A 26,299-nucleotide genomic window follows, 5' to 3' on the forward strand; every position below is an offset into this window, starting at 1 on the left:
ACCTTAACTATCATCCCCAGCCTCCTCCACCTTTCCTTTTCAAGCTACTCTGCCTTCATGCAGTGAGGAAATGGTGCAGAAGAGGCTGACATGGTAGGAAACTAATGTCCTTGAGACAGACAAAGGACAGAGGGGATGGCATTGACTGACCCACTGTGTCCACAATATCCCAAAGTTGTGGCAATGTCGTGTTCCTCTGATGAAAGAGCAGGAGGTGTAAGCTGCCAGTCATTTCAAAATGACAACAGTAAATATTTCAGACAATATCCCACCTCCTCGTCTCAAGCCTGCTCTGGCATCTCAATTAACACTTGCTTTGTGTCTGCTTTCATGGCATCACATTTTTCTAACCACACAATCTTAGGTCCATGCTCCTGGATGCCAGCTCAGTTGCCCACCCTACTTACACACTCAACATACACCCATAAACATGTATTCATTCTTTTTGGACTTAGCCTAAATATCCTTCCATATGCTTCACCCAGCCTCCTTCCCTCTTTCAGATGCCTGCAGAAGCATCCATCCATTTCTTGGTGGTTCTGAGCTCTGCCAAGCATTAGATTTGGGACTGGTGAATGTCACCGCTACACGACCCTTGAAATCCCACCATTCAATCCACCTGCTATGGCGGTCTCTTTCGGAGAGAGAAAGGTCTCATTCCCTGCCCTCCTCAGTGACCTGGTGCGGAGGACAGGTTGTGAAGAGGAAGAGAAGGTCAGCACTGATATCAAAGGCTAGAGCTGGAAGCAAGTGGGTGCCTATAAATACAAACACAACCGGAGCTGGGTGTGAGGTGCTCAGGGAACCAGAGAAGGTCTGAATTATTTCTTCCAGGTAGATTACAGATAAGCAGGGACAAAAGACTCCCACGAGCACCAGTTGTTTGTTCACGCATGAGAGACATAAGGGTGAGCTCCAGCTGGGTACCTGTTTTGAATGACTTTTCAGGGTCAGTCTCAGAGATTGTGTAACAGTTTTGTTACACTCTCTCTCTGTGGCACAATTTTACAAACCTGTAATCACAGCACTAAAAGGTGGGAACGCAAGTGCAAATCCCCATCCTTAATTGCTTTGCTTGCTTCAGAGAGGGAACTTTAGTTCAAGTCTTCCACTCATCAGGAGGGTGCCTGAACCATCAGAAAACACAGTGATTTCTTCTGGCTCACTAACCATTAAATAGTTCACACAAAGTATAAAAGGAACAGACTCAAATACTCATGCAGATTATTTTATATTAAGGACATTCAAACTTCTGAGCCCAACAACCCACATACCAAACATTTCTGTAAGATCAAAAGCCACATTTTCTGCTCTCTCTCACACACAATCCCACATCTCAACTTCATCCTCCTACCAAACATCTCAGTCGCTTTATTTTCAGACTGACTGCTCTTTAAAAATTATTTCGTTTTGCTTCTTAACCAATTACGAGATGAGCAAGTAAGATAGTTAGGGAAAATAGTTAGTAAGATAGTTAGGGGACAGATCTCCAGTTGAGCTGCTCGTGACAGGCATAGCTTGGAAGTCACATTTCAATAACCTGTGTCCTGCAGCTGGGCACTCTGAGGTTTAAAAATCAAGCACTAAATGATGCTGAATCTAAATTCCTATTATCCCATACAAATGTTATAGTCAGGCAGTAACAGACAAGAACCTAAAAATCACACAGAATTGGCTTGAAGCTGAACAGGACATAGACACATTACTTTTCCCAGCCACCCTTTAGGCTGTAGCCGTAGCCGTGACAAGGGCAACTAACTGTTTCAGCCAACAAGATGCTACTCAAATTTGTAATCTAGTATTTTTTAAACACATTGAGAATGCAGACTGCTGGCTGCAAGCAAGAACAGAAGAACCTGCCATTATGCTGACATATATAAAATTTAATCTGTAATGGCTTTAAAATTAATTCAGCCTTTAAAAGAAATTGAGTTTATGTTTCATTGCATCTACTTTACCTAATCTGCTGTATTAGAAAATAAGCAGACATCTTAAGTTTCTCAAGATACAAAATGGACAAACTGAAACGTCTCTCACCAACTCAGGACTAGATACCAATGCGTTTAAGCAACTCTATCAAAAAAAGACATGTTTTTAGGGGGAAAAAAAAGAAATTGTCTACTAGTTGCTTATAAATTTGGCCTCAACTACAGAATCTCTCTTGCGCTCCTTCACAAAGTGTTTTGCAAATAGCTTCCAAAAATACTCTCCTCATTAGGCCATAAAGCAAGGAGCAGGACTGCAAGCTGGCCATCCAAAACAATTATTTGCTTTCACACTAGATTAAATGTTGAGTAACCACCACCTTCTGTGGAGTTACAATGGTGTAAGTCAGAAATGAGGACAGAATTTAGTATAATACTTGAATTAACTCTTAGTTATTTTTGACAGAACAGGAGGAGATGATCTTCTGATATATTTGGAGAGTACTAAGACTGCAAATAAACTCTATTTTTGCAAGACAGAAGAGTTATGGCCAATTTGGTGGTCTTTAACAAAGACTAGATACTCTTTGCTGTATATCCATTGCTTACGGACTTAAATTTTCTCTTAAAAGCACTTACTCTTGTATAACCTACTGTCTATAAGCTTGCTTTTCATTCACCTTTCCCAGACCTTTTAGGAGTATTTCATGGATGCTGAGGGGTCTGCAAAACACTGCAACAGACCAAGCCAAAGACTGGGAAACGCTCGCTCTCTGTAGCACCCGTCGCTCTCAAACACACTTGCTATAAGACTACATAAATTCCACTATACAGAAAAACCCAGTGAGTTTAGAGAAGGCACAGAAACACTTGCAGACCCTTTACAAGCACCCTCTGTAGATGTGTCAAACATCCTTCTTGTAAACATGAAGACAAGCCTTAACAGCATTCAAAACTTACCTGGGACCTCACAAACAGCAGTCAGCAGCACTAGATATCCCAGATGTGGAGGAAACAGCTGGAGTTGCGATTTCTTCACTAGACAGCTGGATATTTCCCAATAAAAGTCAACGCAGGTTTCGATCCCAACTTTTTGCTGTTCCAGCTGCGTGTTGTGGATCCCTGGGGAATGCACTGGCTGAGGAATTCCTGGTAGCATGGTTTCATAAAGCAATGTATAGATCTGGTTGTTTCTTATTGTCATGGGATTAAATCACACGTTGAGTTTTACTATGGCTAATAACATAAGTCAACAAGTAGAATCATACAGTAAAGATTCAATATGCCATTGGTATAGGAAAAGAACAAACTTTAGCCTTTCAATATTATTCCAGTTTCAAAGAACAGCATAAAAGCTTTGAGGTGGTGGTAGCCCCAATCAAAGCAGAGGGGATAGACTAGAGCAAAGAGAATTTAAATGCTTCAGTCCAGGCTGTCTGAGGAAAGACATGGCAGAGCCTGTTCTTTGCTCGTTTTCATCAGCTCCACAAAAGTATAAAAGTTTTGTTATACACTATGATTAAAAAAAAGTGTGTTCCCATATAAAATAAGTACACTTCCTTATCACATACTTATAGCAATATATGAAAAAACTGTACATTCTAAACACATCATTTGTCAACAGCTTGTAAATCAGGTTTTTTTTAAGCAGTAACATTAGTCATTAATGTTTTAAACTTAACAAGTGAACACTCAAACAGGAAATATGATACATAAGAGAAACAAAGTGTTTAACACAGCATTTGGTAAATACACCAGTCAAAGTCTGGTCAGTCTGTTAGTAACTATCATCAACAGTTCTAAACATAACTTTTGGTTGTACAGCATACATACTCCCAGTGATGTTTGTATAGTTTGTTACTGAGAAATGGAAAACATTTTTTTTTCCCTACTACCCTTCAGTAGTAATGTCTTTAAATCTAGTCTCCTTCCTCTCCAAATTTTTAGGGTCCAAAACCTTAATGCAACTTTTCGTTGCATATTACTCTCATGACTGAAACCAAATGCTTCCAGTTCCCATTTGTGTGCCAGGAATATTCATATACATCCCCCTTATGCAACTTATTAGCCGTAAATGGACACCAAACAGATTCAACTGCAAAATATGACCTCTATTTGGTCCATTTTTGTATCTTAGTCACTACATGAACTTGAGGAAAGGTGAACCTTTCCAAAAACCCTGAAGTGGCTGCTCTGGAATCTGAGTAGGGAAAACCCAACTACTCATAGCTAAAGACCAATTTGTTCCCCCTTCTGAAGTCCAGCTCTAGAGCTAAGTTTTATGCTCATATTTACTGGTAAAAATCACATTACAATTCATGAGACATCTGAACTATTTGCGGGGGGAAATTTGAGTACCAAACGCATTACCAGAATTATGTGCACCAGAGAAGGGAGAATAAGTAGAAGAGACAGACAAATATTGAGAGAAAATGTGTAAAGTGGTATTATGTTATTAAAACATTACAAGAGAAATAAACAGAACATAAACAAAAAAAAGGTTTTAACCAGGTTTAACTTTTTTCTTTTTTTAAATTAGAATTGACCCAAAGCAAAAGCTTACATTGCAAAGGAAGAACAAAATACATTATGATATTGGTAACACAGTGTTGCTGGAAGCTAGACTTGTGGGCAGGTTGCAAGTTGCTCTTGTCCATATGTCACTGGGGGCTCTTGACAGATTTAACTGCGAAAGTTAGGATCCAATTTTTTCTTCTAGCCCAGGTCCACCCTGGTAAACACACTACATATTCTCTTTTGCATTCGGGTATTTATCTGATTACTCTGTCCAGATGTGTTCTCCTATGATTGCCAACTAGAGCCAGAAAACTGATTTTTCCACGCTATCCCAAGGAAGCCAGTTATTCCAAGTATGAGTGATAATGAATTTTAAAAAACAAAAACAAACCCAAAACAAAACAAGAAAAAACACTCAAGAGCTTTTCAAACTAACAAGTAATGTCTATAATGTAAATAGTTTAGAAATATGGTAATTAAATAATCTAAAAAACACTCTTACTCTGCTGTACATTTATAAACATAAATATTTACAAAAACTTTCTGCTTTGTTTTAAAGGATGAGGTTTGCAGTTTGTTAATGATCAGAGTCTTTTACTCACATTGATTCTTTGGTGTATTTGCCAATTTTTTAAGGTTTATTAGAAGTGTTCAACTGTGAAGTTTAAGGTAATGGAACTAGGCTACATAAGAAGTTTATATTATGCACTTCTCCTTTCACATTCTAGTCCGAATGAAAACCAAAGTTGAAAGTATTTGTGCACAATATTTAAAATAATAAAAAAAGACCGAATTCCCCATTATTGAAATTTGGATAGGTTTATCAATGAATAACCATACTTCACTCACACTCATGCACATGTTTAACTTCAGATAGTGAATGGGACTATCAGTAGGTTGAAACACACATGTGCTACGGTACTTTGCTGAATCAACATCAGAGAAACCATCTACAAGGGATGGCTTAGCATCGTAAGAAAGGGCAAGGGCTTCCCTCCACCTTGGGGAGGGGAGAGAGGACAGGATGAAAATTAAAAGAAAGGCTTTTTATTGGCCTGAAATGTATGTGTGTTCCCTTTAGATGTCAGTTACTTAAAAGAAATAACCAAAAAACAAACCTCAAACAATAAATAATGGAATTACACATTTCTTCATTAAATAGCATTCTTGTTACCAAAGTCTTCTGTAATTTTCTTCAGTCACAGCAACAGACAGAACAAATAATTTGCCTTAATATAGATTGCAACTAAAATATATTCTAGATTACCTTAGAAAATATTACTGTAAAAATTCAGTGGGGAAGGACACTGGTTTAGACCAACTTACAAATGTAGTGAACAATACCAAGTATTTTTAAAAAAAAAGAAAGCAATTTTAAGGTTCTGATCTCATGTCACAGAACTGAAGATTCATGCTTTAAAACCTGCCAGTCAATTCTTAACATCTGTCCTGCCTGAGTACTGGAGAGCTTAAAGATCATAACAGCTGATCTTTCTCGCTTTGATAGGAGCTGACAGACACCGTCACGCACACAAGCTCACACGCACACCCCACCCGTGCTCTCAGGTTGTCCCTGTTACAATGCCACCACCATTACATCCAACCTGGAGGAAGCACTCTAAAGCTTTACTGCCCAGAGGTGACCACCGCACGCATTGCGTGGCATTAAGGTTGGACATACTTGCTCACTCATGCTGCCGAGACATGAACTTTTGGTCACTGCTCAAGCAGGCTGGACTTGAACCGATACAAGCTGGAGATAAAAAGGTTCAACATTCCATTACCAATCCTCTGAGTCATAAATCTCCAAAATCACTTATTGTTTGGAAACCTGATGCAATGCCAGGCACAATAGGGAGAGATAATCCTCCTTGTTTGCTGTAGTTCCGGTGCATCCATTAGCAGTGATAAGGATCATGCTCAAGGAACTGCAGCTCAGGGTTATAAGATATTAAAAGGAACTAGCACAGTTAAAGAATATGAGTATACCTGCTTCACCTTGCTTTTCATATTTTTAATAGTAAATATTTTGAAAGTGACAGTGTTAAACTTAAAAGCCACCACCGTTCCTTTCATCTCCCCGCTTCCATCGGTATAATTGATACGAAAGCACTCCTGATATTACAGAGGCTCTTAGAGAACCAGTAGGATGGCAAAACAAAAGCAGAGGACACTAGCAAGAACCTTATGATGACTCCATAATCCCTTGAAAATAAAGAGAATGAAACAACTGCATATATTGGCCCAATCTTTTTTTTGATAGCAAGAGCTTCTTTTTTTTATGATCAGAAACAAAACTCTTTAACAGATCTTTTCAATACCTAGTATGAAAAACACATTCAGTAGCCGAATTTCAGTACTCCTTTCAGTTGCTGCTTTCAGATTAATTGCAAAATTTAAACTTTTAATACGAATGGGGCTTTTCTTGTTAGTGCACATATGAAAGGCATCTTAACTTATGTGCACTTCCCACTCTCTAACCTGAAACAAACTGAATTTCAGAGCAATCCGAAAAAAAAAAAAAAACAAAAAAACCCCCACTGCTTTTAAAACAGAAGTGTTTGGCCAATTTCTTTTTCTTTTTTTTTAAGTGGACACAATTTGGCTGAGAACCCGTAGATAAAATTTCAACTGAAAGTGAAATAAAGCAGGTTATACATTCATGAAATTCAGGGAGTAATAATGAACAGCAACTGCTGCATCACTTTTGTAATGTCACATCCACACTACAGCGAGGCAGCAGTTCCTATTCTCACAAATAATGCACTGAGACTAAATGAGGAATAGCGTGGAGGGGAATAACATGTAAAGGGAAAATACATCAGAAAGATTATTGCACAGGAGGCACTGTATGAGAAACAGAATACATTGGCTTCAAAAAAAAAAAAAATCTAGATTTGTTTACTCTTAAATTAATGTAAAAAATACAGAGGCTATGCCTCTTTGTAGTGTACTGTCACTGTTAAAAATAGACTTATAAACAGCCATCCATTTAACAGGGAATGTCAGGAAAGAAGAGGGCCTGAATTTTATGGGTATCCCAACTAGAATAATTAGGAAAAGAATAATATAAAAAGAGCCAATGTATAGACCCTCAAATTGAACTGGGTAACCATATTTTTTAATTTCCAAATTATGTTGGTACAGTACCCTAGGACACGCTGATTATCAACTCTTCCCTCTGTCCTGCAAAAACATACACCCTGGCAGAGACAAGAGTCCCAACAGACAACAGGGCTTTGAAGGTCTTTATCAGTATCCTTTTGCAGGACTGGTGCCTTGATTTCCAAACTTTATTTTCTTGCATAATTGCTCAGCATGCCAATTCAAACCAACTGCTTCCCTTGAGAGGCTACCTTCCATCTCCACTGCAAGTCTGCACACTTAATGTGAAAACAAACAAACAAAAAGCCAACAGCAATTTTTAAAATGTAATATTGTATAGAAAGCTTGGACCTTGTAAACTTGGACCAAGAAACCAAAAATTAAGACCTTCTAGCGTGTGGTATAAAAAACCCAAGGAAGTGTATACCTGCCTTCTGACTTCACAGAAAAATCAGAATTTGCATAGGATATACTTTGTGCAAGGCAACAAGCCTCTTCAGTATCTGGAATATAACTAATCTTGCTCAGAGTTCTTCTCTTCACGGATATCAGATATCATCAAATTTGTGTTTTAAGTAGTCTTTCATGACCTTGGCAATGGGTAGTTCATCAAGTAGTTTTAGGTTTTGAAGGCCTATACACTGACGGATTTTAATTCGGCATAGATCTTGCAAGTTTCTGGGCTGTCCTGAAAAGACAAAAGGAACACATAGAAGTAAAATGATCACATTTTAAACATACTTTAAAAGATCATTTGCTCAGTAAAATCACAGATATTTGCCATTTTCTAAGAGGCAGAGGGAAGGGAAAAATTACAAGAGAAAAAGGGCGGAAGTTAATACTTTTCTAATGAAAAGAAATTCAATGAAATTCGAGAGATGAATCTTAAAGACATTTTTACATGCACATAATTTTACTGATACATTATCCATGTAAGGATTCCCACGAGGTGGCAACATACGCTTAAGCGTTGTAGAACAGCGTTAACTCCTCCATTTAACTTTCTGGGGAATTTTTTCTATCCTTGAGGGAAAAAAAACCCTCAGTCTTGCTTATTTTCAAACATTAAGGCAAAAACTCCTAGGTTCCACTGTAACAGGACTAGGCAGTTTCCTTAGAGAGTGAAGTTTTATAAATGTTATTCAAGGACTGCATGGCAGAGTTAAAGATTCTTTTTTCCCTTTTAACGAAAAGACAAAGCCTTTAAGCTTTGGATGCAGCCACAACCTCATCAGAAAGAGATGAAAATATGAGTTAACCACTGTCCACAGAGGAAAATATTTACTGACATCGCATGAACTTCAGTATTTCTGGCAAGGGTTTTCCAAAATAATCGGTTCCCTTTCAAACTTATTCTTAAGAGGAAACTATTCAAACACCTTGGAAAACAGTCCCCCGTGCAACATAACGTAAGAAAGATTAATCTAGCTTTGTATCTGAATGTACCCAACAACAGATCCCGAGGAAGAAAGAGAAAAAGAGCAGAACAACAGACATTGAGAAATCCTGTCCCAATATACCCTTCTAGCTTTCAGCACCGGTGCCTTTGGGCCTTCCCAAACCAGAGATTGCACACAGATCTATGTCTTTAATAGCTGTGAATAGCCTGCCCTTTGTAAATCTGTCTAATGTTTTTTGAACCCATTCATACTTTCAGTATCCAAAACATCCTGTGGCAACAAATTTCACAATATAATTAGGCGTTGGCTGGAAAACTACAAAGTGCTTTTATTTATTTTAGATCTGCTTCCTGATCACTTCATTGCGTGCCTACCATTCTTTGAGTTACAAAAAAAATAACAAATAATTGTTCTCATGCCAGTCACGATTTTACATACCTTTATATTAATCTCCATCCTCCACTCATGCTCGATACCTCTTTCAAAAGCTGAAGATGCTATTTAATAGCCTCCCACCATGGGAACCACTCCAAACCTCTGACCAAACTAGCTGCTTTTTCCTCATTCTGCTCTTTTTTGAAATTATCCCAGTAACACATTGAAGTTGTGCTAATCAGTATTTTGATCATCGACTTAACAATGTCGTGGGGGAAAAAAAAAAAAAAAAAAGAAAGAAAGAGGTTTACACAGTTATGGCACCCGATGGCTGTTCGAGTCAAAATACTCAGCACCATTAACAATGTAGGTGCTTATTTTGGTACCAAGATAATCTGTCACCAACAGAGCAACTTACTGCACTCTTCTATTATCTGTATAATCATTAATGGTAAAAGACAGTGCTTGTTTTTGCAAATAAAGGCACAGCAATTTTATTGAGCTGACTGCTTGAATTAATCATTTCTTTAAAAAGCAGTACAGAACAACAAAAGCAACTTTAGATAACTTAGATGGACATTTCCAATTAGCTTTCCTGAGCTGCCACCAATTAAGCAGGACAGTTTTGAGAGAGGAAATGCCTTCTGTACAGGGCTCGATGCGCACGGGTTTTATGGCGGGACAGTAGGATGCTGTCAGCTCACCGGGCAATACCCTGTTTGGAGGAGACGGGAGTTTCTCTCACCTGAGCCAGCCCCAAAGCTGGCTCTGCAGCCTGTCCCTTCTTCCAGCCGCCTCCTAGTTCAGCAACAAACCTTCTATCAGCTAAACAGACATTGACATTATGAGTTTATTAGACTTTCATGTTAAGCACATAGTAAAAAGATTATGAAACTATCTCCTGTTTTCTACTTTGGGCATTTTGTACATGGTTTCAGTTACCCTTTATAGCAAGTTCCTCCTTTTTCCCCCCTGCGTGGGTTTTTCTATAGAAATGGGCTGACAGACAGGTATACACTGGGATTTATCTTAAGCACTAAAATTATCCGAGGTAAGCTAGCAGAAGTAATGCATGAAAATAGTTTCAGTCTGCTTTTAAAGAAATTAGATTTGAAATTAAAGAACATGCAAATTTGAATTTCCTTCATATAAGTGTAAAACATTTTTATTATACTTATCACCACAGTATCTAAATGTCAATTTATTTTTAATTATATCCTTCAGCCATGACTTAGAATACAGATCATTAGTTACTTTGTCCACTGGTGGTTTCTTCTTAGCAATTTTTTTTTTTTTTTTTTTCCTGCTTGAAGGAATGAATTTATACAACTTGGACAACAGCTGAATGGCCAAGCTTCTGGGAAAGAAAAGTTACTTTTGGTAAGAAATCAAGCAGAGGAATCTTTACGGTGATAAAGAAATAGTTCCAATGCTTTTAATGTGAATGCAAACAGGGTTCAGAAAGGATGCACCTTTTCAAAAGTTCACTGCAAACAGTAGTGTTAGAGGGTATAGAGGGCTACAGACCTATATGTGTATTTTCTGTAGTAGAGTACACAATAATACAGCTTTGAGACACTGATTTCTGGTTTCAGAAATGAATGCCTTTTAATTAACATCCTACGGGCTTTTTGAGAACAAAATAGAACAGACAACTTAAAATACGCAGAAGAAATTGGTCATCAGTTAATTCAAAAAGACCCGATTATCAGATGTATGACATTTCCCCCTGATAAGCCTAAAAATATTTCCTGGGAATGTGTTAACAATGGACATTTCCAGTGTTAAGCACCAGTTGCTACATCTAGTGGCTGTTAGTGTCTTAGGTCACGCCTTGCAAATTCCAGGGTTATTAATGCATTTGTGATTTATTAGAAACGGTGTCTAGAACACTTACTCATTCTTGGTTGCATCTGAATGAAAAAGAAAAAAAAAAAAGGATTACAGACCGATGTCAGTGAACCTTGGTTTGGCAAATGAAAAATGTTATTAGTAATTTGGCAAAGTAAGACAAGTTAAATGATGAAAAAAGTCCTGCTTAAAAACGATTAGGAAGTAGAAACTTTGGTTATATCCTGCACCACAAGTTTGGACAGTTATTTAGGCAAATAAGCTACAAAGGGAGAGAATTAAAAAAGAAAGAAACAAAAAACCTCCCACAAAATAAGACTGACCTAATTACCATTATCATGCAAAACAGTGACATAAAACTACAGATCACCTTAAAAAAACCCCCAACACATCCGTGATCCGGTCTCAAAGGGACTCCTTGATGATGGCAGTGCTGTTATTCTGGAGCAGCCGCGTTATCATTCGGCTCTTACAGAACCTAAGTTACCACCAGGGCAGCAAATACCTGCCGCTGTTGTAGAGCTGAAGGTTTGCTAACGTGTTCACCTGAACAAGTTAGATACTTCAGTCGATTTGTTTTGCAAGCTTTATAGCCATAAACAAATAAGTTACAGGAAAGAGATGTATAGTTCATCTTTTGTCCTCCAGAGCTCATGCTACGTGCTGTAATGGAAAGCAGAAATCCCCACCAACGCACTTCTTGCGTATAGTTTCCCAAACATGACAGAAAAGTTTCTTCCAAACAGAAGAAATGTAAAACAGGATTATAAAATAAAGAGGACTTGCTTTTCAAATTTTTTTTCTCTCTAGAGGCAGCAGACTTCAGTACGTATAAAAGTTAAACATTTTCCTAATTCAGTTCTTTGACTGCTAAAAAAGATCCCGAGCTTTTTTTCTTCCTCCTTAAATATTTTTTTTACTTAAATAATGAAATAAGCCTTTTAAATTATTATTAATAGATTGGCCTTCTCTGGTAAAACAAGGGAAAACATTCATGTTTTAACAGCAAGAAATTATTACAATTAATCCTGAATTTTCATTCAGTATTACATTCTTTTCCTTTTTGCAGTTTCAAAATTTTTCAGCTATTCTAGCTGGAAGTTTGTTGTTCTATCCCAGAGACAGACAAAATTTGCACATAGGATTTACTAGCTATATAAAGAACTGTATGTCATCATTACAACTGCTCTGCAGTTTATGCATTTAGACCTGTGCCTGCCCATTTTTCCTACGCAGACCCTGCTCCCCAAGAAACTAACTCACCTAATAGGTCTATATTTAAGGATCCTTAAGGCATAATATTAGACCTAGTACCTCTGACAACACCAATTATTAGGGACTCTCACCCAGTTTTAAGCAAAAGTGTTGTGAAGGTGGAAAGGGGGAATCCCTACCACTTTCCTCTACTGAAGATACAAAAGCATCTGTGCAAAGTAAAAATCATGAACCAACCTGTTCTGTTACCCAAGGGAAAATTTAGGATTAACTGAAATTAATACACTTGTAGGCTGTGAGATGATCACCTCTGATTTACTGTTCTACCTACTAAAAAAAAAAAGAAAAAAAGTACTTTCAAAAGTAAACAGTGTCATTGGTTTGAAGTGGACAGGCAATTTCTAAAGAAGTCAAAAAATGAAGAACAACATCAGTGACATACTTCAGAAGCTGCCCAGTCTTCTCTGCAATATTAATACATTTCTTGAGAAAAAGCTTACAGTGTTATTTCTCAAACTGAGCCTCTGCCTCCCTTGGGAATTGTGAAAGGCTGAAAACAGTAGTAAGAAACCATTTGGTTGTTTCTTTTTAGTTACAAAGGAAACTTAAAAATAAAAGTTTTGTGAAACATTAAAAAAAAAAGTTGAAACCAGGCTGACGTATGGCTGGCAGCAGCTCAGTTCCTCTAGAGTATCAGAATAAGTATTTATATCTGCAGCTAACTATTAAATCCATCCCTTATTTCACAACTGTGAAGGAACTCAGCTACTGCCAGCAATTAAATTTAGTTACAATTTTGTTAGCTTTTTTGGGGGGAATTAAAAAAAGATAATTGAACTTATCAACTGTAAACTTACACCCACCAGCCAAGAAACACATTGATGAAGATGCACAAACAAACAGGATCACACCGAATTCAGCTGTTCATTGCAATAGGAATAGGTCTAAGTTAAGGAAATGCATTGTTTTTTACTCTGTAAAACAGCAGAATAACTACAGAGGATATTCAGTTCTCCAGCATTTAAAATGCCAGAAAATGCTAGCATCAAGAATCTATAGGTCTGAAATAGTAATACAAGACATGCAGGACTGAATTCAGAGAGAATTACAGAGTGTTCACTGAGAAAGTGAACAAACTCCTTGAACCAGTATCTCGCTCAACAGGACAAAGAGAGCTTTTAATTCTTTTTAACTCGATATCATACAAGTTATTTTAAAAGTTCTAGTTTCATTTTGTGTTCAGTATGCCTCTGTTAGAATACTTGAGCTTGAAGCAATGTTTTCATTGCTCTTTGAAAAATAAGTTCTCCACAATGAGTTTTAGATGTCTATTAAATTTCAATATATCTGGTACAGAAATTATGTACCAAGAAGGAGTGCCTTTTGGACTGAAAAGTTATAGATGGAAAAGTAAAATGCCAGTAAAGCTCAATGTTAAGTATAACAGGTGTACTTAGCAATAAAATTAAGATTTGAATATGCTTCTATAAGATTTTTTAAAAAATATTTCATAATGTTTCTATAAATTCAGTCTTACTGAAATTGCTATGGAAATTCAGCTAAGAATTTCAATACCATAATGCTTATCTATTTTTAGGAGACTGTAAGTAAAGTGCTCTGAACATAGACAGGCTTAAAATGCATTGTTATACTATTTTTACACTAGAAAAGAATGCAGCATAGGTGTGCAAATGGGAGTCAGGAGTTGCTATACTTTGCATGCCAGATCTAGAAATACTATATATATTTTTTTTTTCCACAGGCGTCTTCAAAAAACTCTTCCAATGTACAAACCTGCATACGGCTACACAAAAATGATTCAACTGCTCAATATAAACAGTCAACTGCACTCTTGAGTTAGTAGCTGCATTTTTCAATATCACACTAGGCAATTCTGAGTTCAGAGTTTAACAATTATTTCAAAGGTAACTTTCCTCCTTCTAGAAAGAAAAAAAATGGGCTATGTCTTTATAGAGAGATCAAAAACTATACTGGTCTTTATCAAATAGGTACCTGAATCTGCAGAACATAAACAAATACCATCTGAATCATGATTATTACCGACCCAGCTAAAATGAAAACTATAAAATAACCTTCTTACCCTAGTTCCCTGCATAACTCTGGATGACAAAGCAGACCACAGTCCTTAGTGCAAGATTTCCAGCAGCACACAAGGAAGCAAGTAGTCAAAGCTTGCAATTCCAGTAAAGTTCTTCTATGTCATAATAAACATGAAGATACTGTTTCCTTTGCAATTATCCATGTAATGAAATATGTAGAAATCTACTTAATGCACTATGACACTTCTGTATTCATAAAAGTTTAAATTATGCAGAGACCCTTTTTAAAATGTTTTTTCCAGAAAAAAAAATCCTAGTGAAAAGTTATCTTTATTTAACAGGATAGAGACAGAGAATGTATTAAGGATTTCCTTAACAGGACTTTTGTTTGGTTTTCTGCACATTTACAATGCAATATAAATCTAAACACAAAATTACACTCTCTAGTCAAAGCCAAAGATTTGCCCTTTGAAAATTAAAAGGAATGCAGATGAATATTTGTAGTTTAATTCATTTGGTGACCTTTAGATCTTGTTCCAGATCTGAAATTAGTTCTTTGATACCTGTTAACATACATGCCACATTACACTACTGTGGCCATATCCATTTACTTAGCTATTTGCCTCGACACAGACAAGCAACTTGCATAGCGAGTCATAGACTCTCTTGTCTGCTACGTTATCTGAACAGTGATTAAATTAAATGAGAGCTATGGAGAGGGGGAAGGGGTCAAGCTTTTTCCTTTCCCCTTTTTGAGCTCATAATTGATTTTCTAGTACCTTGAAGTTTATTTAAACCTCTAAGTACTGTTCTAATACTTCAATTTTTTCCTGCCTCTAACATTGTCTTTATAAGTTTTAATACTCTCAAATCCCATTCAACTTCAACATAAATCATTCCATCCAGGACTAATTCCACATGTTAATTCTGTAGACATATACACTACAAAAACCCCAACTATATGTATCTCTAGCTCCATATATATTATATATATATATGCATGTCTATTTTAATTTTGCATTAGTGTATTCCAAGCTTAACCCACTAACACTCCTGAAGAGGCAGGTTCAGGTCTCATAAAACTGGAGCATTATACTGAAGTGCTTCCAAAACAACTCTTTTATCAGATGATCTCATGTACCATGGTGGTTGCCAATATATGGTTTTTTGGACTAGGAAAGTGTAATACAGATAAGGAAAAGGAGGTGATTAACAAAATCATTGAGCAATTTTCATCTTCAATATTGTTTTTTCACAGGGAGACTTTACTCATTTTTGTATTGTAAAAGAGGGTGAAAAAAGGAAAAAAAACACACAAGTGACTGTCTAAACATCAAGTCAATGGCAGACTCGAAAAACTTCATTGTTCCTGACTTCCAGCTTCATGCTTAAATACTGAGACACAACTCCAAATAACTTCCTTCCTCTTGGAATTATTCTAGGAGCAAAGGAATCTCTACCTGTAGCCAGGAAGAATATCAGACCTTCCAGGTCAAAACCCAAAATCCAGTATCTTCTTACAGACTCTCAGGGCCAATACTGAGTATTTCTGAGAGCTTGATTTCTTGCCTGTTATTCACAACCGGGGACCTGGGCTAACAGCTGCAATTATTACAGATTACAATACCTACCAAGACAAAAAGAAAGTCACATATGTTTTCTGAAGAATTGAAACTGCACAAATATGTTTTCCAAGTATTAAAAAAAAAATAGCTACTTATATCTTGCATGTAGACTGCTAATAGTATCCCATTTATATGAAGCATGCAACTGCTTTCACTTGAAGAGGTTTGATAGCTTTCATAATTCACATATATTATTCTTTAAGCTTAAAAATTTTAGTTTACTGCAAAAGTAAAAACTAGTTCCTGTTTTACTATCAAATATATTCTTCAAAACTTCAGATGCATATACAAAACTTACAGCTATGGATTCCTACATTAAGTGCTTAGTATAATGTTCAAATAAACAACGTAGAAATTCCTGTTAAACCCTATGACCAAATCACTGTTACCAACTGCAAGAGAACATTTCAGGAAGATGTCCACTAGAACAATTCTGTAAAAAATTTTGTAAGTTTTTCTTCTAATAAATACATATTGCAGTAGACTCAGAAATGAGATTCTTCCCTGCAGTGCTACAGCGTGAGATCTCAACAATTCCCTGTACACAGTCTGATCTAATTGGGAACTCTGCTACCAAAATCCCAGCTTGCTCTTTATCCATTTCATCTCTCCTACACCATCTTATTAAAGTGATTATTCATGAAAACCATGGAAGACAGTGTTTGGATATTTATAATAAGGGCAGAATCTGTTTATAGCTGTTTGTAAACATATTCTTCATAATTTTGCTCAGAAGCACAAAGCTGAAGTGTTTTTGTCAGCACTAGTCCTCCCTGCTTTCCCAGTTCTCCCTCCATCAGCACAAAACAGTGATAGCTCCAACACTGTTACGTTGGCCACAAATTTAAGTTACTTTTTTGTAGCAGACTTTACCTCTCATTTAACATTAAACCCTTAAGGTATGGAATATGGAAACTAAAAGTAAGTTACAGTACCGGTTTCCAACTTTCTGAATTAGACTTTAGACACTGAGGAAACACTGAAGCAGTCTCAGCCTTCATGCTTACAGATATGTCCAAAGACTCAAAAATTGCAAGTCTGGATATTAGATTATCTACTAATAACCCTGACGGTGCTACTATATAGTGAGAGGCTCCCAAAAAGGAAACTAGAAAGAAATGCGTTTGAATAACAAGGGGCAAATTAGAACAAAATCTATTAGTTGCTTGTATTTCTTATTATCAGCTTCCACCTTTCCAAAAATTCTCTTTATATTTCAGATAAAAACAAAATAACACTATCAATCATGAAGATAAAAAAGAATTTCCAAATGCTTATTTGTCTCAGCTACTGACAACAGATCTCAGCTGATTCACCTCCAGCCCACACTGAATTTTTAAGTTTCTTTGCAGAGTATATAGGGTGCTTAATTCTCATTAAAAACTACCATATCCAAAAAAAATAAAAGGAACTGTAGGGGAAAAAGAATATGTGAAATATCCCATTTTCTGTAGTGCAAAGATCATCCTAAACAGGATGATAATTTATTAGGCCATCTTAACTTGTTTGAATTAGCAAGCTCTCGCTAACTGCAAAACAGTAATTCCCAAATGTTTTAGACAACACTATAACTATGAAACACTATTATAGCATTCCATGTTGAATGAGAGAGGAAGAGAAACTTTCAGTAGATCTAGTACACCAAAACCTGATAACCAAAAGTGACCAGAATATTAGGAGCCTAATACTCTTTCTAAATACCAGAAGTCATGATGAGTTAAAATCTCTTTCATATTTCAAAGACATCTACAAAATAAAATCAAAGCTATACAGCACAGGAAACCCCTTCAAGTTGAACGAATAAACCTATTTTGTTGTCTGGTGAAGGGGAGAGAGGATGTTGGGGAACACAAAGCAGCAAAAGCTCTTTTCTGCCCTGGTTGTAGCACCAGATGAAAAAGCCAGCAACTGCAGAGTATTTGCATGATGATTAAAAAAAAAGCAAAAGGCACAAAAAAAACCCCCAAAACCAAAACCCAACCCCCCCAACATCTTATGTGCTAAGGCCATTAATAAAATGTGATTTTACAGTTCACTTTTTAAAAATTAATGCTTCCTGTAGATATTGAAACAAAACTAATTTAAATGAAATATACTTAACATTAGCACCTTTGCCGAGTAAGAGATTCTCAGTATCACAATCCCTTCACCTTCCCAGAAACTTTCTAGTGCATTTAAATAGCATCAAGGGGCAGAGAGGAAGCATTTTTTTCTGGGGCTAAATTCAAAGAAGGCTTTTAGCGGACACTGTGTCCTGTGATTAACTTCTCTTACATACATACTTGTCACTTCTTGTAAGAAATCCAGACAGGGTCGGCTACTTCCAGAAATACTTATTGAAACAGCCAGTGGGGTCTGTCCTTCATAGTTCCTTGTGTTAGTGTCTGCTCCGTAATTATACAACATTTGTGCACAAAGCACATCATCTCTAAGAGCAGACAAGTGTAAGGGTGTCTGTCCATCTTCCAAGCGACCCAAGTTTGTATCCGCCCCTCTCTGAAGGAACATTCGGCAGTAAGAGTGATTGCTTTTGATCACAGCGTATCGTAACAGGAAACCATTTTGAATGTCGATGTTGGCATTGTGATCCAGAAGGATTTTCACACAGCTTGACCTCTCTCGGATAATGGCCAGCTGAAGCGGTGTAGTACCTTTATCACTGAGCGGATCAACCTCAGCCTTGAACTCCAACAGGAGTCTGACAAATGAGTCTCTGCCATAGTGGGCTGCTACATGGAGGGGAGTCCAACCATCGTTGCTTTTTGCATTAATAATGTCACTTCTATATTCAGATTCCAACATCAAGCGTGCAATCCTCGCTCGGCCATGCATGGCTGCATAATGCAGAGCAGTGAAGCCTCCAATTAAGTCCTTAACCGTGGGATCAGCTGAAGTTAAAATAAAATTAAAAAATAATTAGAAGGCATTACAGTAATCCAGTGCTGCAAAAAATTAATCAAACAGTTGAATGTTAGTCTTCTCAGGCATAGCACGACAGGATTTTTTTTGTACTTCAAACCAATTCTTGCTTTCATGAACCAGCTATTTTTAAGAAAAAGTTAAATTACATTTAAAGAAAAAAGGGTTACACAAAAAAAGACTTTCTTTCATATACATATGTTTCCATTTGACAAATCGTTTTCCACATCTTCCTAGCACTCTTAGGCTAATTACTCAAATCTCTCTGTCCATCCAGTTTTCCTCCAGCTCTACAATATTACATTTCTTTCTCAATGTTCAACTTCTTTATTTTCCCTTGTGTTGCTTCTTGGTCTTAAAAAGAAGCATGTGTAGAAACATCTGCTGTCCCAAATTGCGGATGTTTTGTGGTCTGGCAGCACTGTATTGTTTTTAGGGTGTAATACTGTATTAGGTAAAATGTTTCTCTGTGGTCTGCAGGATTTCCAAAGCATGTAGGATATATGTTATTTTAGATTATCTTGATAAAATCTGTTTTTATAGATGATGAATCTGTTCTGAATTTATAGTTTTACAAAAATTTAAGATTTTACAAGAATGTAAGCATTCACTTTTGGAAGGAGCCAGGAAAAATGCTGGTGCAGAATACAAGTGATTACACAGAACTTTTTTCCCCCCTCCAACACAACACAGAAACTCAGTCTGATTTATGAATTTAAAAATTAAAATAATCAAATAGATTTGCTTAATTTAATTTCCTCAAGACACCCAAACTGGTAAAGCAAGTGACTATTCCCACATACCAAATTAATTACTGAAGGAAAGGTGCCTGCCCCTTTACCATTTCTCAGCTAGAAAATAAGCCAGGCTGTGAGGTTTCTCCTTCCGCCATCCATAAATGCTGCCTGTCGGATGCTAAATGGTACAAACTATGGTTTAGAAGTTTAAGGCACTTTCCTAAGTCTCCTAGCTGGTAGAGAGATACTGTCAGCACAAGATCCTAGCCTTAAGTTGACATGTTTTTGATATTCCTGTGTATCTACTGAAACAAGTGCTGGGGGCTGTCCTTCACCGCTGCTTGTGGTGTTGTCTGCTCTGCAGTCATACAACACGGGTGCACAGAGCACATCACCTGTAAGAGCAGACAAGCATAAGGGTGTCTGTCCACCTTCCACAGCCTTGACAGCCCTGTCCTTGCATCCTAGCACACTGAATTCTTTGCATTTTCCTCATCTATACATACTGTGTTCAGAGGGAAAGTAGCAGTGGTTGGGGTGGTTGGGAGGCACAGGACATTGTGACCACGCAGGTTTAGAACAAACTTGGCTGAAGGCTATGAACACCCTACACTCACACACACTGCTCAGGAGGAACACTTGCTCTCCTGTACCACGTAGAGAGGGAAGAGTTTTCTGCTTGGTTGCCATCACACTCAAACAGAAGAGGGGAAGAGTGTGGGAGAGGCCAATCTGCATCTCAAAATTCAGACCTGTTAAGTTAAATTCACAATACGATATAAATTGCAAGCTAGTTTAGTCTGAGCGCACAAAGGTGCCAACACAAAGCAACAGGAATAAGCTTCCGAATATGAACCTACTGCCACCATGTCCAGATAACACACCAAGATAAGACATCATACCAAAATAAAAGGACTGGCAAGTACAGAATACAGCTGCAGAGGTGATCCAGGAACTTTAAGGATTTTTTAAAATGTAAAGTGAAGACTGAGGGGAGGAAAACAAACAAACAAAAAAACCCCCAAAAAACCAACATACAAACCAATGCAGCCTGACTACACAGAGAAATAATATGTGAGAACTGCCTCTGGTGTATAGAATAGGAACCTAGAAATAACAGAAGAAAGATTAAGGAAAGTTTAGACCCTTAGCAGTGACAGCCCTTCTAGTCTTCTGTGAAAAGCAGAAGTTTCAGTGCTCTGTAAAGTTATACTAACCTGAGTTAAAGCACCCACTGGTTGGCAGGAAAATGAAGTCAGTGACTGAATAGATGGTTCCTAACCTGCACTACAATGATGTCCAAAATATAGCAAAGAATCAGTACAACCCACAGAGTCGTTAAAGACAAAGATACTATTTCAAAGTGATGTTTGCTGCTCCCAGGGTCTCTTTCTTCACACTGCTCAGACTAACCTAGATTATCTCCTAATTGGTGATAAATAAAATGAGTAGCATAAGCATGAGAATTAAGATGCAGAGGGATGAGACATTCTGAGAGGCAGAGTTAGGGAGAAAGATGGAATAATGGAAAAAAGACAGAGCAGGCAGGGCCATTTTCCACAAATAAAAATTTAAAAAATAAAAAATTCATGTTGTGCCTTCTCTCTCCCATGCTGCATAAGGCATTCAAGTCAATCATGTCTACCCCCAGCTGAGATGCAGGATACTGCCACTAGCCTGTTTAGTCTATGTTATTTCCAAATTCAATCAGGTACGTCCCAACTTTTGTGTGTGCATGTATATACATTTTTATATAAGTTGTTGTAATCCAAACCCAACAATTTACGTGCAACATAAGGATGTCCTTTACCTATTGTTGTAAGTACCTTTCCATGACTTCCCTACTCCCAAAATTTTACTGCTTTTGATCACTAAAGTGGCCCAAAAAAACCCCAACTAAGTCACGTCAGAGGAGTGTCTCAACAAGAATAGGAAAAAAGCCTCTCAGTTGGGCAACTGAACAACACAAACAACTAACCTTCCAAAAGTAAACCTGGTAGCAAAACCTCATGATAAAAATATTGTAGTTCCTGTTCAGATTATGGGCTTCTAGTGAGTTAACAGTACCAGTCTCCCCCTTGATGAGGGAAACAATTTTAACAAGACCAAAACGTCTGTTGCTATTCAGTCAATGTTTTGCTGCCATCTCCTGGAAAGCTTTTGAACTCCACAAGGGCTTTCAGCAGAAGTTGGACCCGCATTATGTTGCAGACCATTTCCATCCCTTCAGTCCCTGTGTTAGTAAAAGCAACGCTACAAAGCTGATGTTGCCTTAAGAACCTGGGTTGTTGGGGGGCTTTCTGGTTTTTTTTAAAGGCTTCGGTATTGGTATCAAGCTGTAAGGTAACTCTCTTCCCCTGGAAGACAAGCAAGGTAGAAATGAATTGGGGATGATTCTCTGCTTACCTTTCAGAATCTGCAGAGGGGTACAAAAATGTAGCCGGTACAAGCGTATTTAACTAGGAAGGGATTAAGCCAGCACTTGCTAGCATTTCTTTATCTTGCCTCCATCCTGATTGTCAAACAATTACTTCTTTTCAACCCTCCCATTAATTTGCGGAGAGCAGAATCTAGAAACGTGAGCAGCTGCATTTGGTCACTTCTAATGTTCTTAAGGCAAAATACAATGGCACAAACCTTGAACTGCTTATCAAGGGTAACAAATTACTACAATCAAACTCACTTGAGATTGTAAATTTTCAACACTGAATGATATACGGATTATTTTATTTCATGTTAAAGGTGGACACCTAAGCTAGTCATTTAAACTCTACTGTTAATGAAACTCTTTTCTACTACTGTAATCTATAGGATATATTGATTCCTAAACAAGAGTCAAATATTTTAGAGTTTCAATTTACAGCTCAGTGGGACCGTTTCTCTTCCTTCTTGACTCCTTCATTAGATGACTCTATTGCAGTCTAATTTGGGAAGCCAAAAGAGCAATTCTTCTGGCTTCATAAAGTACTTCTATTGTTTCAAGGTTACTTCTCCCAACTAGGGCTTCATTCTGACTGCAAGGTTTAGAAACATGGCTACATATAGCTTCTGTTTTGAATTTTATAGGACAACATTGATAGAGAAGACCTCCAGGAAAGCACTACTGTGTTCAAACAGAGACACTTTATGAGCTGGTTTAGGGGGATGAGCATTTGGCATTCTCCAGTTGCTCCCAGATTCTGTGTGACCTTACTAAAATTTAGATACCTTGCAGCCAAGACTAAAAATAAATATGCCTCTTTGTCTACTTCTTTCTGTTACTCTTCCATTTCTAAGAGCTTTAGTGAATCATTTCTTCACTTTAATATGAGGACAGAAACTGTCCTGCTCAGTATTGAGAAGGTATTGCCAAGGGACAGCTAACAACTGCACACTTTCAAAGTTAACAGTGGTGGTTGAAGATTAGTAAAACGTAGCTCTTGTCCAGCATTAGATTGTCTGTCTCAATATGCAATTTTGAAAATAAATAAAGTACACTAAAGGGGGAAAAAAAGTCTTGTTATACAAAAATCCAAGGTTACTGAAAACTACACTCCCTATTTGTGTGTTGCTTTCCTGATGAGCTTTGTGACTCTAGATTGTTTCTATAGATGGGAAGAGCTGGCTTCGTAGAATCTTCACTATTAAAATGAGACAAATACACTAAGAAAGTCAAATTCACTATTTTTCATGAGAACTAAGTTTCTGCATGGTTCTGATCAGCTTTGTGCATTTCATCACTTGCTAAAAGATATTTATTATCTGACCTATTACCTCTGCATCTAGCTGGTATTTCTGCTGGCTTCACCCTTTAGACTGGACTGGGTTTTTTTATGCATTTTCCCCATCTATCTGTGTTTCCTTGCTCAGCAGATAATAAAAGGCTTCCTCCTGTTCCACCACCTCCACTCAAATCAGCCAATCTGCATGCACTATGCTGTCCTCTGGCTCTTTTCTTTGCTGGTGAGCAATAATGGAAGAGAAGAAAAAAAGCAAAAGCAGGAGGCGGCCGGGTCATGACTCCCATAACAAGCTACCTTTTATTTCCAGGTCAGTGACCAGATTCCTTCTCAGCCTCTATTAGCCAAACTCCATCTCCATCCCACTACCATGCAAGACTATGTCAGTCTTCTTCCAGCATCTCAGATCTGAGGTACAGCACTCTACCCTCAGCAACAGCCCAGTGTGGTTTTCTCATTCCTGTACTATGAAAATATTTCCAACTCTGCTGAGCTTCATCATCCCTCCTGACAGCCACAACTATCACGTTTGCCCCTTCCTTCTCACTAACACCTCAGTTTCCTCTTTCCTCCAGAACTCCATCCATTCCCTCTCACTCTCTTCTTTATTACTTATATAGTCAGTTTAATACTCTGTTTACCATAAGATTCACACCAGAAAACAACTTTCCTTCACCCCAATATCATTTTGATCCACAGAGATTAAGTGCCAACATCAAATAATACACGTTGAGAAAGGTGGAGACTGTGTGAAGAAAAGTAGACACAAACCTCTCACCAATGAGGCAGGCATGATTAACTCAGCTTTTAAGAGTCAGCTCATTCACTGCTTAATAGCTCATTTGTGACATTATTACGTTTTAAATACTCATTATCTTTTATGTCTCTGTTTTGAGGGAAAACAAGGCAAGGCACAAAACAGTGCCAATTTTCTGAAGCGAGGCTCAGCTACAGGAGAGCTGCCATAGATGACTAACCCTCACACTATTTGTTACTCAACTTTCTAGTCCTGGTGATTAAATGCTATACTGCTTCCAGAACAAGGGTGTTTCATTACCGGCAGTTTTCACGAGGCATCAGATTCAGCTGGTACTTCGTATAGGAAAGAGTAACAACAAAAATAAAAACAGAATACTGCATCAGCAGCTATTTAATATCAAAACCTACACAATGAAAATACATAGGAATATATAAGGGCTTTTTTTTCCAGATCATCTTCAAGTTTACAGAGCTAAAGCCCACGTATTTTGAGACATATAGCCTAAAAATTTTGAATTGTCAAACTGAAGGCTTGAGATTATTAATGTGTATTACATTTAAGAAGTAGAATTTAAAGTATTTATTAGTGCAATTTAGTAGTTTTTCCCTCCCTTCCAATAAGGACACGAAGGTTTGCCAATACTATATGGTTAGAATCTGTAGTAGGTACATAAACAAAGCCCAGTTGTTCAGGCTGTATTTCACTACTGTTCTTAAGGAACGTACCACTAATTGTGCAAATACCACAGCCTATTAATGCCATTCAATTTTAAGGATGAGCCATACATCTGACAAATACTGCGACACACATAAGGGGCCCACGTGGCCTCAGATACGTAAAGCATCAAAAAGATAATTTCAGTTTCCTTGGGACTGAAAACATCTTAGTTCATAATTCACCTGATAAGAACAGTGCTAGAATAGAGGATGCTGGTTTTACAAGCACTAAATCAGAATGTGGAGAGCATCTACTGATCTTTATTTTTCCTTTCTGGTATCCCATTGAAAGATTAGGACTATCCATTTCTAAAACTTTAGGTGGACTTGAAAGAAGATAGAGCAAAAAGAAATTCTGACTGTACCATTTGAGGGGTAATCATCATTGCCCAAATGAATATATCAGTTAAACCAACAAAATTCAATCAGTTCTTGAAATAAAGCTTCACTACAGATGGATGCAGGAGAGGTGTAAACTCAACCGGATTAGCTAACGCTACAGTCCTTGCACAGAGAGTGCTACTTCCATTAAGTTCAGCAGACTCTGTTAAAGCCCATACGGAAACTTAGTCTTTAATGCGACTTGTTAACTTGCTGAGAATTATGAAACAAACTTCCCTAGGATTTCAATTCAAGGGCCTGCCTTCCTCTAATAATACCCCCTAACAGAGAAGAAAAGCCTATAGTGAGTGCTGTGAATGCATTTAATTTTATAATGAGTCCTTCTGCCTTATTTTCATAATGCTTATTCATTCTTTTAACAATTCCTAGGCAATTCTGGGAAAAAAAAGGTATTAAAAAGCTAATCCATTACCTCATTCACAGAGTATGCATCAGAAGTAAACAGAGATGAAGTACTACTTCAAAGGAATTAAAAAAAGAAAAAAATCAGAAGTAATCTGATATGTAACCAGTGCTGGAAAGCCCTACGACGGAAATTGGGATAGAAAAATGTGAGATGGGTATAAAGATTTTTCTCTCTAAGCAGCTCACCTCCATGTTCAAGGAAAACACGGACACATCTCTCTTTCCCTCTTGCTGCAGAGAAATGAAGCAAGGTCCAGCCATTGGCATCTCGACCATTTGGAGAATATCCTTGCTCCAGCATCTTGCGCACGGTGTGAACATCGCCAGCAGCAACTGCAGCCTGAATCTGCAACTCTTCCTGTAGTTCAGGGTTTCTCCGACAGTGATGGTGTAACATCCTAGCTGAATCTGGCTTTTACAGAAGCGTCATGAGGTCACACTAGTCACCTTGGATCAATACAAAGCATGAATAAATTAGGATTGGGACCAGGAAAGCTATATCTAGAAAAAGAAGTCAGTACTAAAGAAGAGCAATGCTAAGATTTACTCTCTATATGCAGAGCAAAGT

General features: G+C 37.5%; 1 protein-coding gene across 7 annotated transcripts in view; it reads right to left on the bottom strand.

Annotated features, from left to right (window-relative positions):
* Positions 1 to 4,349: 4,349 nt before the first annotated feature.
* Positions 4,350 to 26,299, bottom strand: part of ASB7 (ankyrin repeat and SOCS box containing 7) — a 31,636-nt gene continuing 9,686 nt past the window's right edge. For 4 of the 7 annotated variants that reach the window (XM_074837154.1, XM_074837152.1, XM_074837153.1 and 1 more), the window contains 3 exons: positions 25,918 to 26,178; positions 18,356 to 18,961; positions 4,350 to 8,235 (listed from right to left, as the gene is read on the bottom strand). In XM_074837154.1, coding sequence (XP_074693255.1) covers positions 8,096 to 8,235; positions 18,356 to 18,961; positions 25,918 to 26,128 — 957 coding nt within the window. In that variant the 5' untranslated portion in view covers positions 26,129 to 26,178 and the 3' untranslated portion in view covers positions 4,350 to 8,095. Of the gene's footprint in view, positions 8,236 to 9,792; positions 10,148 to 11,219; positions 11,236 to 14,702; positions 16,076 to 18,355; positions 18,962 to 25,917; positions 26,179 to 26,299 lie in introns of those variants that run through there. The other 3 variants (XM_074837157.1, XM_074837156.1, XM_074837158.1) reach the window with 3 other exon arrangements.

The sequence above is a fragment of the Strix aluco genome, chromosome 12 (assembly GCF_031877795.1).
Source record: "Strix aluco isolate bStrAlu1 chromosome 12, bStrAlu1.hap1, whole genome shotgun sequence".
Taxonomy (NCBI): Eukaryota; Metazoa; Chordata; class Aves; order Strigiformes; family Strigidae; genus Strix; species Strix aluco.